Source organism: Grampus griseus (assembly GCF_964374135.1).
Source record: "Grampus griseus genome assembly, chromosome: 20".
Lineage (NCBI taxonomy): Eukaryota > Metazoa > Chordata > Mammalia > Artiodactyla > Delphinidae > Grampus > Grampus griseus.
In genome coordinates this window covers 12,733,064-12,751,614 of record NC_139014.1, presented here as the reverse complement: position 1 = coordinate 12,751,614, position 18,551 = coordinate 12,733,064, and the positions used below count along the sequence as shown (strand labels likewise).

Sequence of the window (18,551 nt, the reverse complement as noted above, 5' to 3'; positions counted from 1 at the left end):
ACAGGGCCTGGGGCATAAAAGGTGACCGGTCGAGTTACAGCATGATTACTGGGGGCCACAGCCTAAGGCCAAGTCCAGTTCCAGATAACTGGGGCTTCAGAGACAGAGCCAACTCAGACACTGTTTAGCTGTGGCCTTGAGGCCTCAGATTCCGTGAAACAAGGATGGTGTGGGCAGTTCCCAAGATGGAGGTTCAATCAACTGCCAATGGCCAGTGACTTAATCAACCATGACTATGCAATGAGGCCTCCAATAAAACCCAAAAGGAAGACTCCCCTGGAAGTCCAGTGGTTAAGACTCCGAGCTTCCACTGCAGGGGGTGCAAGTTTGACCCTTAATCTGGGAACTAAAATCCCGCTTGCCACATGGCCGGACCAAAAAAAAAGGAGTGGGTTAGGACAGCTTCCAGGTTGGTGAACACAGGGAGAAGCAGGAAGGGTGGGGAATTCAGAGGGCATGGAAGCCTTGTGCCCTCTCCCCAGGCCCTGCCCTCTGCATCTCTTCCACCTAGCCGTTCCTGAGTTATAGCCTTGTATAATAAACCAGTAATCTCAAATAAAATATTTCTCTGAGTTCTATGAGCCGCTCTAGCAAATTATCAAACCCTCCAACCTGTAGCCAGACTGTCAGAAACACAGGTGACAACCTCGACTTGCAATTGGGGTTGGCAGAGGGAGGAGAGGTGTTGAGGCGGAGGGAGACAGTCTAGTGGGCTGAGCCCTTAACCTGTAGGATCTGGTGCTGTCTCCACAAAGACAGAGTCAAAACTGAGTTACACAGTAGGACACCCAGCTGGTGTCCGACAACTGCCTGGTGTTGGTCTGGAAAAGAACACACATCAGAGTTGTTGTCAGAATCAGAGCAGCAACAGGTAACTGAACCAAGGAGAACGTCACCAGGCACCACAGGATTGTGGTCAAGATCATAAAGCTCCCGGCAAGAAGCAGGCACTGGGCAACGACTGTCGACACTGTTACTGTCCTCCAGTGAAGACACACGAGGACTCTACCTCACAGAAAAAGTTCTCGATATCGTCCAGCAACCAGGGACCAGACAGGCTGCCACTGGACTTTCCCTCCTGACTTAACCACAAATCTAGACAAAGTGTATATACCAACCGCTGGCAGGCACAAGATGACAACCAAGGCATGGCTACAATCCCTCAGAGCAGGGAAGCCCCCAGGTGCACCCAACTTCCCCTCTGCTTCCTCCCAAAGGCACTTTCTAAACCACGGCACAGGAAAGTACAGCCCGAGCATAGCCGCCGTCCTGCTGGGCAGAAAAAAGAAATCTTGACTAGTGAGATGGCTACTAAGTGGGGATTGACGCTGAAGGAAGGGGAGCTGAAACAGCATCCCAAATTCTCCCTGGATCCTCAGGCAGCTGTGAGGCGTGTGAGACCCAGATGTGCCATCAGAGAGCAGCTGGGAGGCCAAGAGAGCCAAACAGAGTCCAGAGGGCAAGTAACGCTGGGCAGTCACTGAAGTGTGGGTCCAGCAGGAAGGACTGAAAGGCCACGCATGAGACATGAGCGGCTGCTGCAGGAGCAAGGGCCACACCCCAGCAGGGGGAACTGAGAAGGCCTGCGCCCCAGACAGCAGGAGGGGCAGTGCGGCCAGTTACCTGCCTGTCACTAAGGGGAAGGCAACCAAAAAGGGAATGAATCTAAAAGATAAAAAGGGGCTTCCCTGGTGGCGCAGTGGTTGAGAGTCCGCCTGCCGATGCAGGGGACACGGGTTCGTGCCCCGATCCCGGAAGATCCCACATGCCGCGGAGCGGCTAGGCCCGTGAGCCATGGCCACTGAGCCTGTGCGTCTGGAGCCTGTGCTCCGCAACGGGGGAGGCCACAACAGTGAGAGGCCCGCGTACCGCAAAAAAAAAAGAAAAAGAAAAAAAGTAAAAAGAAAATGTATCCGAGGGGATAAAATGAAAAAAAGACGGAAGAGAGAGAAAACAAAGAGCAAGACGGAGACTGAACCCACCACATTAATGATCACACTCAGTGTACAGAGAGATACAGACTGAACAAAGTAACTGGGGTGCTAAATTACTCTCCTTCCCACATAAATGCTTGGAGTACTTGTGATAGTTCATTTTAACGTGTCCAGTTGACCGGGTCACAGTGCCGAGATATTTGCTCAAACATTATTCTGGTTGTGTCTGTGACCGTGATTGTGGGTGAAATTAACATTTAAGCTGTGGGCTTAGTAAAGCAGGTTGCTCTCCCCAGTGTGGTGGGCCTTGCCCAATCCACTGAAGGCCTGAGGATCACAGACAGGCTCCCTCTCCCCCAGTGAGAGGGATACTTCCTGCCTTCAGACTCAAGTTGAAACATCAGCTCCTCCTGGCCTCCAAGCCTGCCAGATGTGGGGACTTGCCAGCTCCACAAGCATAAGCCAATTCCTTATGATAAGTCTCTTTACACGCACACACCAATTGGTTCTGTTTCTCAGGGGAGCCCTAATACAGCACAGAATGTTAATTTTCCACAGCATCTGCAAAGTAACCACTAACATTTAGTCTCATAAACAACTTACAGAACAAGCTGTATACAGAACACCTAAAAGGTATTTCAGTAAAACATCACTAAAACATAACACACTTCTCTGGAATTTCCTATAATTGGAGACAAACTTAATCAAATAATTCCTCCCAAACCACACAAATGAATACGTGAAATAAAACTGAAGCCTGCTAAAATGCAGTACCACCCCCAGCACAGCAAACAGTCTGTTTCCGGGGGAGCCACTACTTCAAAAGAACCCTTAAGACATCGTTTCCATCCACAGGCAGAGACAGCTCACCTTTCTGAGTAAACCTCGAGGAAGGAGCCCATGACCCAGACTGAGGTGACCAGAATGGAGCCTTCCCTACGGTGCGACCCGCCAGTGAGGCTGCCCTACACTTGAATGACAAGCACTCTCAGTGAGTGCGAAACAAGCCTTCCTTGTCATCAGTTCCACTTCAAGATTCTACCTGGAAGATGTGGGGTCAGAAAATAACCGAAAGAAAAGGTGTTCCTTTCAAAATCAGAAACACTGCTGAGACTGGGGAAAAAATGAAAGCAGGAGGACACGTCAATCAGCCCGCTGTGTCCAGCCACCTGAAACACCTAGCCCCGCGCCAGCCTCCCGACACACCCTGGTCGCGTGGTTACCACTCAGTCCACTCACCTCCACTTGGCCACCTGGGGCTTCAGGAAGGTCAGGCCCAGCCGCTGCACAAGCTTCACCCCAAGCTTCCGGAGCAGGGTCTGGTTGCTGTCGGGGAGCCTGCAGTTGTCCAGGCACTGGAGAACGGTGGCAGCTGTGAACACAGCACATCTCGCTCAGTTTGGTGGGAAGGTTTTGTGTCATCTCCCAAACCCACCAACCCCACCTGACACGCACGACACCAAAACCAGACACTTCCACAGGCCCCCCCGACCCCAGTCAGTGTGAAGGCCTACATCTACGCTGGACCCCTTGAGCTCTGCTTCATAAAGACCCTTTCACCCCATGTCATTTACTAAGTGCAGCTGGAGTCGGACCTGCCCAACCCTCTCACTGTGAACCACGGATCTGGAGATGGAACGCAGAGGAACCCAGGGAGGGAACAGTGTCCTGGGCAGAGACAGCGGGCACGTGCCTGGAGGGTGGAACACATGCAGGCCATGAGGACCATGCAGACAGGCTTAAGCATGAGGCTGCAAGAACAGAGAGGGGTCTCTACAAGCAGGGAAACTGTGTGATCGGGCCCCCTTGCAGTCAAGGCTATTTGGGGCAATGAGGCGGGCATCGGGGGAAGCGGAGGCCAGGAGAGCACGCAGGACCATGTTTCGTGTGAGACAAGGAGGGGGCATTCAAGACAAGTTGAAATGGCATCTGGGTAACTTCCCAAAAGACCCAAACGGCGCACAGTGACCAGCGTAGGTATAACTGACAGTAACTCAAGATGGACCTGGGATCTGTGTGTGCGAGTCCATCAAGGACAACGTGTGACGATGCTGAATGGCGACTGCTCATGTTCTGTGTGACAATGACATCAAGGTTATGTTTCCAAAAAGAGTCAACAGATGCCAGTGGAATGATAGGGTGTCTAGGTGGTGGGTGAGGGGGAGCATGGATGAAACAGGAGTGCCCATGAATTAAAAACCTGAAGCTTGTGATAGAAATATGAGAGGTCACTATACCAATCAGTCTTCCTGTATGTGTATGAAATGTTCCATGATGAAAACTTCAAGAAATAGACTCTACTACCTAAATCTGATTCATACATCTTCTAAAACATGGACTAAGAAATTTCTCTTGTTCCAGGGAGTAAGCCTTCCTGCAGCGAAAATCACTATACTGATTTTCATAAGTTGAGGTTCAATCTAAAATTAAGAAAATGAGGCAAAAAGGGCAAATGATGTAGCCATGGTGCTGGGAAGAATGCAGTTGGGCCCCCAGGAAGCGAGCCAGAAACCTCGGGGCTTCATCCAGGCCCCCAGGATCAAGACCAGACAGTCAGGGCATCAGGAACCCAGACCTCCTCCCTAAGAGGCCTGAGACCTAACAGTCAGATTATTAACACATACGTACATACACACACACACACAAAGAAGACCGAAAAAAAAGACCTATGATAGTATCCAAATATAGCAAGTCACAGATTTTTGTGCCTGTGAATAAACTGTTAAAGAGACACATTTGATCATAATTCAGGCAAACTCATGTCACAAACACACCCTCACTTACAAATAAACCTTACCGTAGGGTAAACAGTCTTCACGTTTTCCATGCTTAAATATTTGTGCCTTAAAAAAAAGAAAAAAAATTCTGTTAGAATTTGCAAATACATTTACAAATTTAAAACATCAATTATCAAAACAATTCATCACATCTTCCAGGATTTTTATTCTAGACACTCGCCAGGAAATAACAAGAGAAGAGTTTCTGTACATGACAAAGAAAGGAATTACAAGAGACTAGAGAGGAAATCTTCCAAAGGGGCAACGTAAACCAGAGATGCAGCGGTGAGGCCCTGCTCACTGACGCACGCCCGCGTTGAAGTTAAGGGTGCTGGCCTGTAAGGAGAGTAAGGAATCGTACCGGGTTTCCATGACTAGCGTGTACCTGAAGGTACCAAAGGATAAGAGTTACAGGTCGAATTATCCGACACAAAGGTAAGGCACCCACGTACTCATCCTCGTTCTGAGCCAGCAAAGGAGAAAGGGCCCCTCCTGCTTCTCACACACGTGGGGCCGGCAGGCTGTCAAAACCTCAAATACCCGGAGTCCTCAACCTGAAATTTTACCCTCCACTTTCAACTCTGCAAGACTTGGGTATCCAAGCCCTTAAACGAAGAACCCTCAAGCTAAGCAACTCTAAGAAAACAGCTAAGGAACTTCTTCTCCTTCAAGAATTACTATTTGGGGCTTCCCTGGTGGCGCAGTGGTTGAGAGTCCGCCTGCCGATGCAGGGGACACGGGTTTGTGCCCCGGTCTGGGAAGATCCCACATGCCGCGGAGCGGCTGGGCCCGTGAGCCATGGCCGCTGAGCCTGCGCGTCCGGAGCCTGTGCTCCACAACGGGAGAGGCCACAACAGTGAGAGGCCCGCGTACCGCCAAAAAAAAAAAAAAATTACTATTTAACTGGCAAGGTGAGACCACTTCTGTCTTAGACCATCTGAAGGTACGTGGGCCCAACCGCACTGGACCCCGTCCCCCGACACCAGGTCCTGCTGGTGAGGGAGCTGCTCAGCCAAGGTGAAGAGAGTGAACACCATCCCAGACACTTAGTCAGTGGTGTTTCACATGGAGACCAACCACTCCGGGGCCCTGGACACTCTGAGGCAGGCTCACAGGAGAACAAGACACAGGGCTCAGATCCACAGGCCCAGGACATCCCAACACTCAAAGCACCATGGAACCTCCCAGCCAGTGGCCCATGGCTCCACCGCCTCTCCCAGCACACGTGATAAGTGCCTCACCTCACCAGCCCTGCTCTGGCCCTCTGCTGCAAAAGCCCCTTGGCAGAAGTCATGCTCTCCTTCGTGCTTTCTGCCCTTCCTCTCCCCGCAACAACTCAACCCCAAAACCATGAGCCAGCCATCAGATTAGGAAGTTCAGGACATTTCATTCCCCCACAACTTTCCATGACCCACACTACAAGTAGAGAAGGACCCCCGGACGTTCACGGGCCACATCTGAAATATCCCCATTTCATGACTGGTAAACCACTCCCAAAACACTTGAAATGTTTGTCTTTACAATCTGGGTTTATGAGGAGGGGGAAAGTCACCTGCATCCCCTAGCTTCTTCCTGGTGAACTTTTTTTTTTTTTTTTTTAACTTATTTTATTTTTGTCTGCACTGGGTCTTCGTTGCTGTGCGCGGGCTTTCTCTGGTTGCGGCGAGTGGGGGCTACTCTTCGTTGTGGTGTGCAGGCTTCTCGTTGTGGTGGCTTCTCTTGTTGTGGAGCACGGGCTCGAAGCGTGCAGGTTCAGTTGTTGTGGCACGTGGGCTCAGTAGTTGTGGCTCAGGGGCTCTAGAGCGCAGCCTCAGTAGTTGTGGCACACGGGCTTAGCTGCTCTGCGGCATGTGGGATCTTCCCGGACCAGAGATCGAACCCATGTCCCCTGCATTGGCAGGCGGATTCTTAACCACTGTGCCACCAGGGAAGCCCCCTGGTGAACTTTTAAAGGAGTCAGGGAGGTGGCTTGGTGGAAAAGAAGGAGGAAACCATCCTGCAGCCAGATGAGTCTGAGCAGGACGTGTGAGCCCCAGGGTGAGCCACCCACAGCCCTGGGCACAACGCCCGCCACCCTCCTCCTGCAGCAGAGGCCACGAGAGCAACCCCATCTACTACGCTGGCCATCAGCCTCCTGCCCCGACTGCCACAACAGGACCAGTGGACTGGCTCAGAAGGACAGACACCCAAGCTGGTGGCCGTGGAGCTGGTCTGGGACCAGGAGTAAGGAAAGGGCGGGCCGCACCATGCAGCCCACTGCCGTCCGTCACCTGCCTCGATCCCTCCAGCTCCGCTGCAGCCTCCATGCAGGCCACTGCCGTCCCTCACCTGCCACGCATCCTTCCAGCTCCGCCGCGGCCTCCCCCAGGAGCTAGGCCAGGCCTCCATACAGGACTCAGACAGTCCAGACCCCAGCAGTAAAGCTTACAGAACAGACCACTGTGGTTAGATATCTCTAACTTTAAAAAAACTAAATGTCAGGGTTCACATAAACAACCTGGATGCAACGGTCTCAGCTCCAAACTGCCTCACATACAAACCAGGACAGAGAACCTGGCCGAGGATGGGGCTTCACCGAGGGTCCAGCTCCTCCTCCAAGCAGGAGGCCCAGCCTGCAGGGCTGAGGGGGCGTCTCAGGGCTGGCCCAGCCCAGATCGCAGCGCCAGCGTGCCCTGCGGACACATACCACCTCCCCTCTGTTTTCGGGGCACAAAGCCATCCACACGGCCAGTGCCACTGCACACAAAGACAACCGGTGCCACAAGGAAACAGCTGACAATACGACAAGCACACAAGTTATAAAAACCACTCAGGTCTCAATCAACTTTCAAAGTTATAGTAATTATACGCTTAAAAACACAAATAAATGTCTTGGTATAAAAATAACTAACATAAATTTTGCCAAATTTTCTAAAACTGTGAAGCACACTCTAGTACGCCAACAGCTCTATGGTAGAAAATACCACCAGGAAGACTTACCGTCTCAGCTACTGAAGCACCAGAATCACTGCTGTCCTTTCTGAACCCTGCCCACCCCAAGCTCCACGCTGAGTCCGGGCAGCAAGAGGGGAGGCCTTGCCACACCCAGCTGCATGGCGGGCAGACACGGCCAGATTAACAGACATGAATGCACAGTTAAGCATCACTGAACTCAAAGTACCCACTCTGTGTTCTCTTCCAGTGGATACTACAATCAGAATTACTATCATGTGGGAGACAACAAAACTTTTTGTTTTAAAAAGAAGTCCTCAAAATGGTATGCTGATTATGTAGAATACACACTGAAGTATTTACAGGCAGTGGAGTGATTTAATTTAAAACAGTTCAACAACACAAGTGTGTGGTTGTATATTTTATTTTAATATACACACATGTGTGCACATGTGCACACACACACACATGTATACATAAAAATAAAGGCAGGGATTCAAGGACTTCACAAAAGAGCCTAAAGAAACTAAAAGGATAACAAAGGGATTTTATAAACAACTTTACAACAACAAATTAGACGGGACTTCCCTCGTGGCGCAGTGGTTAAGAATCTGCCTGCCAACGCAGGGGACACGGGTTTGAGCCCTGGTCCAGGAAGATCCCACATGCCGCAGAGCAACTAAGCCCGTGTGCCACAACTACTGAGCCTGCCCTCTAGAGCCCACAAGCCACAACTACTGAGCCCTCATGCCACAACTACTGAAGCCCGAGCGCCCTAGAGTCCATGCTCCAAAACAAGAGAAGCCACCACAATGAGAAGCCCGCACACCGCAATGTAAGAGTAGTCCCTGCTCGCCGCAACTAGAGAAAGCCCGCGCGCAGCAACGAGGCCCAACGCAGCCAAAAATAAATAAATATATATATATATTTATTTTAAAAAAAAATTAGACAACCCAAAGGAAGTGGACAAATTCCAAGACAAATTCCAAATAAGCAAAAATGGCTTAAGAAATAGAAAATCTGAATAGACTTGGATCATGTAAAGAAATTTAAATTAGTACTTTAGAATCTTTCCATAAAGAAACCCCCAGGCCCACATGGCTTCACTAATGAATTCTAGCAAACATTTAAGGAAAAAATACATCCTACATAAACTTCAAGAAAACAGAGGAGGAACAGTTCCCGGTCCTCGCCTGATACAAAAGCCACAGACATCATAGGAAAACCGCAGATCAATGTCCCTCATGAACAAACATATAGAAATCCTTAGGACTTCCCTGGTGGCGCAGTGGTTAAGACTCCACACTACCAAGGCAGGGGGCATGGGTTCGATCCCTGGTCAGGGAACTAGATCCCACATGCATGCTGCAACTAAGAGTTTGCATGCCACAACTAAGGAGCCGGCGAGCCGCAACTAAGACCTGAAGCAACCAAAGAAAATAAATAAATTAATTAATTAAAATAATTTCTTTTTTATATCCTTAACAAAATACTAGCAAAATGAATCCAGGAACATATTAAATGGATTTTACTCCATGACCAAATGGGATTTATTCCCCATTTGCAAGGAATGCAAGGCTGGTTTAACATTCAAAAATTGATTTATATAATACATCGTATTAGCAGAACAGAGAACAAAAACATACAATCAGCTCAGTAAAAGCAAAAAAAGCACCTGACAAAATCCAACATCCATTCATGATAAAAGTTCCCCATCAACTACAAATAGAAGGGAACTTCCTCAACATGATAAAAAGCATCTATGAAAACCCACAGCTGGTATCATACTTAATGGTAAAAGACTGAACGCTTTCCCCTAAATAAATAGCAAGAAATCGCAACAAATTTTCGATGGAGTGGTGAGAAGGTGCTCCACACTAGAAGTGGGGCTACAAGAGGAGGATCCAGCTTGTCCCAGATGACCCTGAGGGGCTCCACAGAGTCAGCAAAAACACAGAGCAGAATCTTCCAGAAGGGTGGAAGGGAGTCTAAGCAATCAACAATATTAAGACCATATTAAGGGCTAGTGAAGAACAGAAAAAGATAAGCAAAATACAAGAAAATCAAAACTGTACAAGTTGTGGTCCACATGTGAAAGAAACAAAAACAAGACAGGATTCTGATCAACGGGAATGTTAGAAAGTAGACTCCATCTGACATTAATACCAGGCACAACGCTCCTTCATAAGGACCCTGGGACTGCAGAGCAGAAAACGAACCCCTGTCATGAATGTTATTGACTGTAAAAGTTACAAACCAATGATTCTAAGCCCAAGACTTAAAGAAGGATACAGAACGGAAGGGAAATGCTGCCAACTCGTATCATGTACAAGTGAATACACACAGGCACTGGCTGAGAAGAAGCAACGGGCGAGGCAGGCAGCAGGGGAGGAAAAGCACCATGACATCCTCTTACAAAGAGGGGTGGGATCAGGAGACCCTGTGGAGAGGGGATGGCAGAGGAAACAGGTCCAGAGCACCTAAAAACAGTGACATTGTCAACAAAGCTGGGAGATAGCAGGAGGGGCATCAGCAAGCCAGCAGATGGGCTGGAGCACATTGTGCAGGAGGAAGGGACAGCAATCACCCTCAGCACAAAGCGGGCTGTCTCCGGGAGAAGGGGCTGTGCTGACAAGAGCAGACAAGGGCTGATGTATTGTCATCACCAAGCCTCTGGACTGCTTAATCTCTTCACCAAGTGTAGAATAAAAATGATTTTTCAAAGAAGAAGGAGCTCTTCCTACACTACCCACTGACTGTGCTGAGGATCCTCCACGAATGTCACACAGAGAAGCATCCAGACCCCTGACCACCTGTGTGACGGGGCAGGAAGGCACCCTCTCTGAATCTCAGTTTCCTCAGTAAACGACAGGCGGCAGTGATGGTACCAGTTCGCTGAGCCACTCAGAGAATAAAATGCAAATGAACATAAAACGCATTATATTAACCAATGATATCTGAATTGTCTCCTACCTGGTAAATACAGAAATATTCCTTTCGTTTGTCCAAAAACTATTTTCTTTTAAGAACTCTTCCCTAGGTTTCATTTACAAAATTTAAAGTTAACTTACTCCATGTAAATTCAAATGCATCCAATTTAATATATTTTAGACACAAGTCATCCATTTTCAGAACAATTACTCCTGAGCAGAAACACTTGGTTCCTTCCATGTGAGGACTTGGAATCTGGGAGGGCGCCAAAAGCACCAAAATACCCACTTACCGTCTGCAGACCAGTGGTGTGATGGGGTCCACACAACGTGCGATGAGATGCCTAATAGTGCCGGGGGGCGGGGGGGGCGTCAAAAACAAACCTCACCGAGAAGCTTCCCTTCAGCAGCTCTCAGCGCAGGGACAAGGTCTACCGATGGGCACCCCATGCAGGCGGGCCGCGGGTACACTGTTCTACTGGAGCATCGGGTCAGACGGGCACCTTGGCCAGTTCACCCCCCTCACTCCTGGCAGCTTTGTTATGAATAGAGCAGAGCCTCCTTTTACTCTCAAATACATAGTGTGGATAAAAATCGTACGGTCACCCTATGTGGCAAGTTCTCTGACCTCCTCCCCTCCACAGCCGGGGTCTCTGGGGTCATTGCCTCCCTCCCTGGGGCCAGGGGTCTTCCAGCTGCTTCAACCAACAGAGCCAGGCAGAAGCAACACTGTGACTGCCAAGCCCAGGATCCTCTGCCTGGGACACTCTCCCTGGAAACCCAGTAGCCACGTGCAGAGGTGCCACGCAGGAGCCACAGTCCACAGGCCCAGCTGAGCCTAACCCTTCTAGTCACCCACACAGTGCGGGCTTCTCAGGCAAGGCCCTTGGCAGCACGAGGCAGAGACAAGTGCCCCCCCAGCCCATGCCCTGGCCTGTCAGGACCCACAGAATCCACACACAACAGCTGCTGTGCAGAGCCACAGGCTTAGGGGGTGGCTTGTCCATGACAGACACAGCTCCCTCCTTAGGATCCGTGTGAGGGACTGAAATCTCACCCTGCAGGCACCACCCTGGCAGCAGTGTGCGGGACACATGGGGAGGCCACTCCCAACGTCCGGGAAGCTGAGGGGGGGCGCCTAGACCAGGGCAGACGGTCTGCAGGGGGAGGGAGGCTGGACAGGCAACGGCAGGAAACAGAACTGACAGCACCTGGTGACCACTTAAACGCTCTTTGGTCTCATTCACTGATAAATAATAAGAATTTAAAATACGAGGCAAGGCCCCAAATGCTCTCACACATGAACATCCTTCATTTGCCAAATTCCTTACAAAATCTAAGTAAGAGAAAAGAACAAGTAGTGAAGACTTTCCAGGACAACTGTCACTGACACAGCCCGCCACTGGGCATGGGCAGATGGTGACAGTCCCCCATGGTCCCCACCCCACAGAGGGGACCAGCCCCAAGGCCAGGCTGCAGGCCACTGTCTGGACCAAAGGGGACCCAATACCCCATCTTTTATGGGTTCAAGGTGGGTTCTTTTTTTTTTTATGGTACGCGGGCCTCTCACTGTTGTGGCCTCTCCCGTTGCGAAGCACAGGCTCCGGACGCGCAGGCTCAGCGGCCATGGCTCAAGGGCCTAGCCGCTCCGCAGCATGTGGGGTCTTCCCGGATCAGGGTACGAACCCGTGTCCCCTGCATCGGCAGGCGGACTCTCAACCACTGCGCCACCAGGGAAGCCCAAGGTGGGTTCTTTTTATCCCTACACTTTTCCTGACCTTGAAGCCCACAGGATTTCCCAGGGGTGGGGGTGCTCTGTATGCACAAAGGCAAAGGTCACAGGAGTTACAGACTCTCCCATGAACAGACTCAGAATGGCTAAAGGGATGAAAAGGAACAAAAATCACAGAGGGACAGGGCTTTGATTTTGTTTCTTAGTCTATTTTTCCACGTAAAGTAGGGCCATCTTCACTGCCCTTCCCTCCTGAGAGCACACGGTCCAACCCGGCATGTGCAGAGAACAGTGACCCCCAGCAACGGGAGGAAGTGGCCAACAGAAATGCTCTCATCTTCAGATGGTCAGGAGGATCCATCAGCCGGGCCACTAAATGGGGAGTGTACCCCATTTTTCATGGAAGCATAAAACATGAGCCAACTGAAAACCACCAGCTGGAAGCACACACTCCATACAAGCCCTCACACCACAGAGAGACGAGACCACACAGCACACCCATCTGAGGAGAGATGACTGCCAGGTCTGCTCCTGTTGTTCTAGAAACCAGCACAGCATAAAGTGCAAACAAATGCATTTCCCAGTAATCACTCTAAACCACCACACCTTCCGATCACTACCCACCCAAGCCAGCTCTTCTGCACCATGCAACCAGCTTCCCTCCCCAGGGCATGTTCTCCAGCCATAAATCACAGGCTGTCGGCTGTTGAGAGCAAGTCTGCCCGGCTGCCAAGCAGGAGATGCTGGTCTGAGGCCCCTGAAGGCACCACTGAGTCAAGGGCAAGAAAAGCAGCTCCACCCTAGGCCCTGGGAGAAAGGGGCCCACACCACACGGCTCAGGGGTGCCACTTACTAGCACCCAAGAATTACCCTGTGAGCTGATGAGCACTGGCACTGAGGGGCACCTCACTGCATGATGGCCCCATTCCCAGTCCCTCAGAAAGACGTGACATCACAAACGCACCAACCAGCAGACAGGATGGGGCTCAGGCAGGACAAGCTCCCCCATTCTGTGCTCCTGAGTCCTGTCCCAGAGCAACAGAGGGGACCACGCCCCAGTATCACAGCTCTTCCTGGATGTGCACACACGAAGGGGACAAAACGTAAACAGAAAGGACCATGAGCACTGACACAACAGTTTCAGGCTGGACGCCACTCCAGAGCTTGACTGAGGGTCCCTGCTGGAGCCACAGAGCCGAGCCAGGACCAAACCTTCCATGCAAGGCAACAAAGCCCAACAGCTTGGCGCCCTCTGAGTAACACCCAAGGGCGCTATACAGACGAATTCTCTTAACTCACGCTCCAGGCCCCCCTTCCCTGCAGGTCAGAGGAGAAGAACCCCACCACGTGCACCACCCTCCACCCCGACACACACACACACACACACACACACACACACACACACACACACACACACACACACACACACACGACTACTGGCTTGCAAAAATAAAAGGGAGGGGGAGGGCCACCACCACCCCAAGAAATGACAGTAACCTGAAACTGTACAGGGGATCACTAAGAAATACAGGAGGACAACTGGCCTGAAGGCCATGCCCACCAGACTGTGCTCAGGACCAGGCCTGAGGGAGGGGAGGGGCAAGCCAGCCCAACCAGAGGCACTTCCCACCCCAAGAAGAAGCAAGACATCTGTTCTCTCGAGAGGGTGCCTGGTTTACTTCCTCAGGATTGCATACACTAAGGGGAAAACAAAAAACTTCCAAATGTGGAAAAATTTTAGTTGTTGAAATTGAGTTTTCAATGGCTAGGATAACAGCTGATTATTATCAGCTAGGACCCAGAATGAAAAAATACAATTCTGATAAAATGCACTTATATCAAGTAAACTATAAAGGATTTTAAGTACACAAATATGTAAATAAAAATTAACTTCAAAAAGAAATGTTTAAATGATCAAAATAATCACATTAGTTTTATCTTCCCATTATGTGTTAAATCTTTTCCTAACCTAACAGTGAAATCCCAATCATAAACACACACCTTCACAGGAGGGGAGACGGCCCGGCCCGCCCCGCCCCAGTCACTGACTGCAGCTTCCTGCGTCCTGTCTGGAAGATGAGGCTGCATGGTGCACAAGAGCCCAGAGGACACTTGACGACTGTGACCTCCTGTTTTCAGATGTCAATCTGCTCATAACGACGTATTCCACCACCTTATTATCTACCCAGCTTCCTCAAATGTTCTAAACAGCCCCCGCGGAAGTCAGGATCCTAATAACAAGCTGCATTAAGATGTTGCCGTTTAAATGACCCCTCCTAGACCCTAGCGTTTGGGCTGCCTGTGGTCCTACTACACAGAGGGGCCCAGCTTTCCAGGGCACGGGGCGGATGACTGGGAGGCCACTCGGGGTGGCCCTCGTCCAGCCCACCCACCCCAAGACAGCGTGGTCAGACTCTACAAACCATGAGCAACCACACAAAGGTACAGGCACAAGCAGGCTTTCTACCGCCCCTAATACAGGAATTTCAAACACCATGTAGCAAAAAAAAGCTAAAAGCTCTTCCCTTAAAAGGGTGAGAATCAGTCTGAAGGTCAGCAAAGATGCTGCCCCACCTCGACCTCCACTATGGGAAGAGCAAGCCTGAGGATGGCAAAGACCTGCAGGAACAATCTTGGAGGGAGAGCCAGACCAGTCGACTCCAGTCCCTCCCGAACATGCCCTGTTAGGACCACTTACTCAGTGCTAATGATTCTTCAGATAAATATCAATTCTCAGTCGATTCACAAGTACCAAAAACACTGATCATACATCTCCTATTTGCCTAACGAAGTGACGTGTGAAGGATGCAAAAGGCATAATTCCTGCCACAGAAACTTAGAAATGATCAACATAAAGCCTGCAGTTCCCAGAGCAGAGGTCAGAGGAGGAGGTTGTGACACACAGGGGAGCGTCCCGAGAAGAGCTGGCTCGGACACAGGAAGTGGCAGGGGTCGTGCTCTGGTGCCAAACGCAGGGGGAGGAGGGGGCTCTGTGCGGAAGTGAGACAAGAGGAGACACAAGGAGGAAAGGGAGGAAGAACCTCGCCTGGGACCAGATGGGCAGAGCTAAGCCCACTGACGGGCTTTGACAGGGCAGGCGACCTGGGCAGCAGAAAAGCAGCATGGGACCCAGAACACCCAGAGGCGGTTGTCACTGCCCAGAGGGACCCTCCAGACTGGACCAGCCCCTGAATGGAGGGAGGGCAGCAGCAGGCAGATGGCCGAGAGGACCCTGGACAGCGTGAAGGATGGGCCAGGGAAGTGGCCAGCACAGCCCAGCAAGCACTGGACCAGTAAAGGAGGGCGGGGCCTCGGAGACGCCTCAAGCCACCTCCCCACCTTGGGGCTCGGCCCTGGACTTAGCCTGTGAGAGCACAGACAGCACCGGCCAGCATCCTCCTCTGCGGCTGGGTCTCACTCGCAACTCAGGCGGGAGGAGGGAAAAGCCACAGCACAAGACGCTACCTTGACCTGCGGAGCCTGAAGCACAACAGGTGCACAGAACCAGGGCTCTGGGACCAAGGACAGAAACAAGGACTAAGGTCAGTGGAGAGTCGGGCACAGACAGAGCCTGAGGGACCCCTGTGCTGGAGGGAAGGTGAGGGTGGCCAGGCAGCCAGGTAAGTGGGGGCTACGAGGTGGGGCACCACGGCGGAGGGACACTGGCCAAGCAGTCTGCATTTGTCTCATAGAGCACAGCGCTCTGTGTTTGTCTCTCATCCAAGAGGCAAAGGCATTGCGATGGCTAAGCCCCTTCCCGTACAAGCGTGGGCCCAGGCTGGCTGCCTGCAAGCACACACCTGTCCAGCAGGACACGTCACCCCATCACACAGCAGGTGTACAAACCAGGCCGCCGGTGAACGGAGACAAGCCTCACACAGTGCGTGTTCTAACAAGACCCGTGCACTGGGCAGCCCGCCACGCATAAAACAGAGTCACGTGAGATTAAAGCAGCCTCAGAGTTGGCTGCTCCACATCTTAAACCCCCAAGAAAACTGAAGATGGCTTATTTCACCTGAATCCTATAGGAGCACATGAACATTACATAAACATCCACACCCTGAAAATGGTCACATTCAAATCGTTCTACCACGTTTTCCTCCACCGGAAACCCTGCCCCAGGCAAGTGCTATGACTAAAAAGCCCAGTTTGGTTAATTTGTCCTCTGGCCAAACAACTTTAATGAAACCACAGGGTGCCGTTTCCAAAGAATCCTGAAAGAAGAGGAATCAAAGCCACATGAGAAATGTTCTGGGTAAGCAAGTGCCTTCTCTTCAAGTTCAAGGGTGAGCTCACACCACGCTCTGAGGCCAGAGGCCTGCTGCTTCCCTTCCACAGACGGGGGCATGGAGAGGGGCTGCCCCCGCTGGGATCTCAGGTGCTGCTGTAGGACCCGCTCCTCCCTGGGGGACAGAGCCAACCACGTCTGGAGTCTGGGGCGCGCATCCGGGGTGCGGCCTGCCCGTCCGAGGGTGCGGGCCACCTGCTCGACAGCCACCCTGACCTGGACATGAGGCTCCTCCACGTCCTTAAACCACGTGCCAAAGCAGGGTCCCCGCCCTCCCCACAAGGGGCTCAGGCTGTGGGACTGTGGGCATCTGCTGTCTTCACTTCCCTGCTCTTTAATCTTGTTTGTGAGTGCTTTACCCTTTAACAAGGTGTACTTGTGACAGTGACAGAACGGACAGAAGAACCTCACTGTGAAGGGGGGACAACCCCAGCAGCTGGCAAACAGAATGGCGCGCCCCCGTCCGCTGCCCGCCCTCGGGAAGCACACAGAGCCACCTGTCAGTCAGTCTCTAATCTGAGGAGCCAGAGCGGAGACGGCATGCCTGCCAGTGTGAGCGGAGCGCAGCAAGTTCAAATGGCCACCAGCCTCAATTTTTTTTTTTTTTTTTTTTTTTTGCAGTACGCGGGCCTCTCACTGTTGTGGCCTCTCCCGTTGCGGAGCACAGGCTCCGGACCCGCAGGCTCAGCGTCCACGGCTCGTGGGCCTATAGCCTCTCTGCGGCATGTGGGATCCTCCCAGACCGGGGCACGAATTCGCGTCCCCTGCATCGGCAGGCGGACTCTCAACCACTGCGCCACCAGGGAAGCCCCTCAATTTTTAATATTGTGTTTCCCTTCCTTGAATTTCCTAGATTTCCATTAATCCTAATGCTTAAAGAGGGACTAAACCAAAGGGTGTTTCAAAGATCTACAGTAAAGAGGCCTTCCAATGAAATGAAGTTGCCAAACACTTATTTCCTTGCCAGAGGGTTAAAAATCATCCCTGCAAGAGGAACAGGCTTCAAGGGAAATAAAAATGAAGCGCCAGTTTCGATGGTACTTGTTACGAGTCCACCTGTTTCGCCTAACCCACACTAATGAGCAGGTGGATAGAATGAAGCCAAGTGCATCGAAGGAGGCAGACGCAATCCTGAAGCACAGCACACCTGCAGGTTTCATCACGCACAGGGGACACCCAGCCTCCCCGTTCAGGTCTGACAAGCTCATGGTGAAACCGCTCCCGCCCGGGAGAGTTCAGCACCAACACTGTCTCCTCCTGCCCAGGCGGCAGTAGCAGCAATTAAACCAAATTTCTCCTTCAAAAAAAGGAAAGGAAAGAACGTGCATGATTCCAGAAAGACCTGGGTTTTCCAGAGGAAGCACTAGGCTTCTGAAGGCTCCAGAAGGATGTGCCTGCCCTGGGAGCTGTGGGAGGGCCAGGCCTCCCCTCCCCTGGCAGGGCTCTTACACCAGGTGATACCCTCACTGAGGGCGCATCTCCCCGACAGCTCCTGGGTGCGGCTGCCAAAGGGCCTCGGCCCCGCAGGGCTTCCTCCTCTGGGCCAACAAGCGGGCAGGGACACAGGGTTCAACTTTGCTAAGCCTTTGGGAAAATCATTTTATTCCTCAGGAGGAAGAGAAAATGGAGGCCTTCTCTCCTCCTGAGTGTCAAACGGGGAGATGTCCCAATAAAAAGCACTTCCCCACTCATGGCCAGTGAAGGGGCCAGCAGGAGGGCAGCAGTGGGCTTGCCAACGCCTGTGCCCCACCCGGGGAAGAAGGAACAGAACTTGGGAACAGGGTTTCCCTGGTGGCACAGTGGTTAAGAATCCGCCTGCCAATGCAGGGGACACAGGTTCAAGCCCTGGTCTGGGAAGACCCCACATGCCGCACAGCAACTAAGCCTGTGCACCACAACTACTAAGCCTCAGCTCTACAGCCCGCAAGCCACAACTACTGAAGCCCGGGCGCCTAGAGT

The 18,551-nt window shown here is 51.6% G+C and overlaps 1 protein-coding gene across 3 annotated transcripts in view; it reads right to left on the bottom strand.

Moving 5' to 3' along the window:
- Positions 1-18,551, bottom strand: part of TBCD (tubulin folding cofactor D) — a 177,164-nt gene that overhangs the window by 127,190 nt on the left and 31,423 nt on the right. For all 3 annotated transcript variants that reach the window (XM_082679819.1, XM_082679820.1, XM_082679821.1), the window contains 2 exons: positions 4,732-4,777; positions 3,174-3,306 (listed from right to left, as the gene is read on the bottom strand). In XM_082679819.1, the coding sequence (XP_082535945.1) occupies positions 3,174-3,306; positions 4,732-4,777 (179 nt within the window). The remainder of the gene's footprint in view (positions 1-3,173; positions 3,307-4,731; positions 4,778-18,551) is intronic.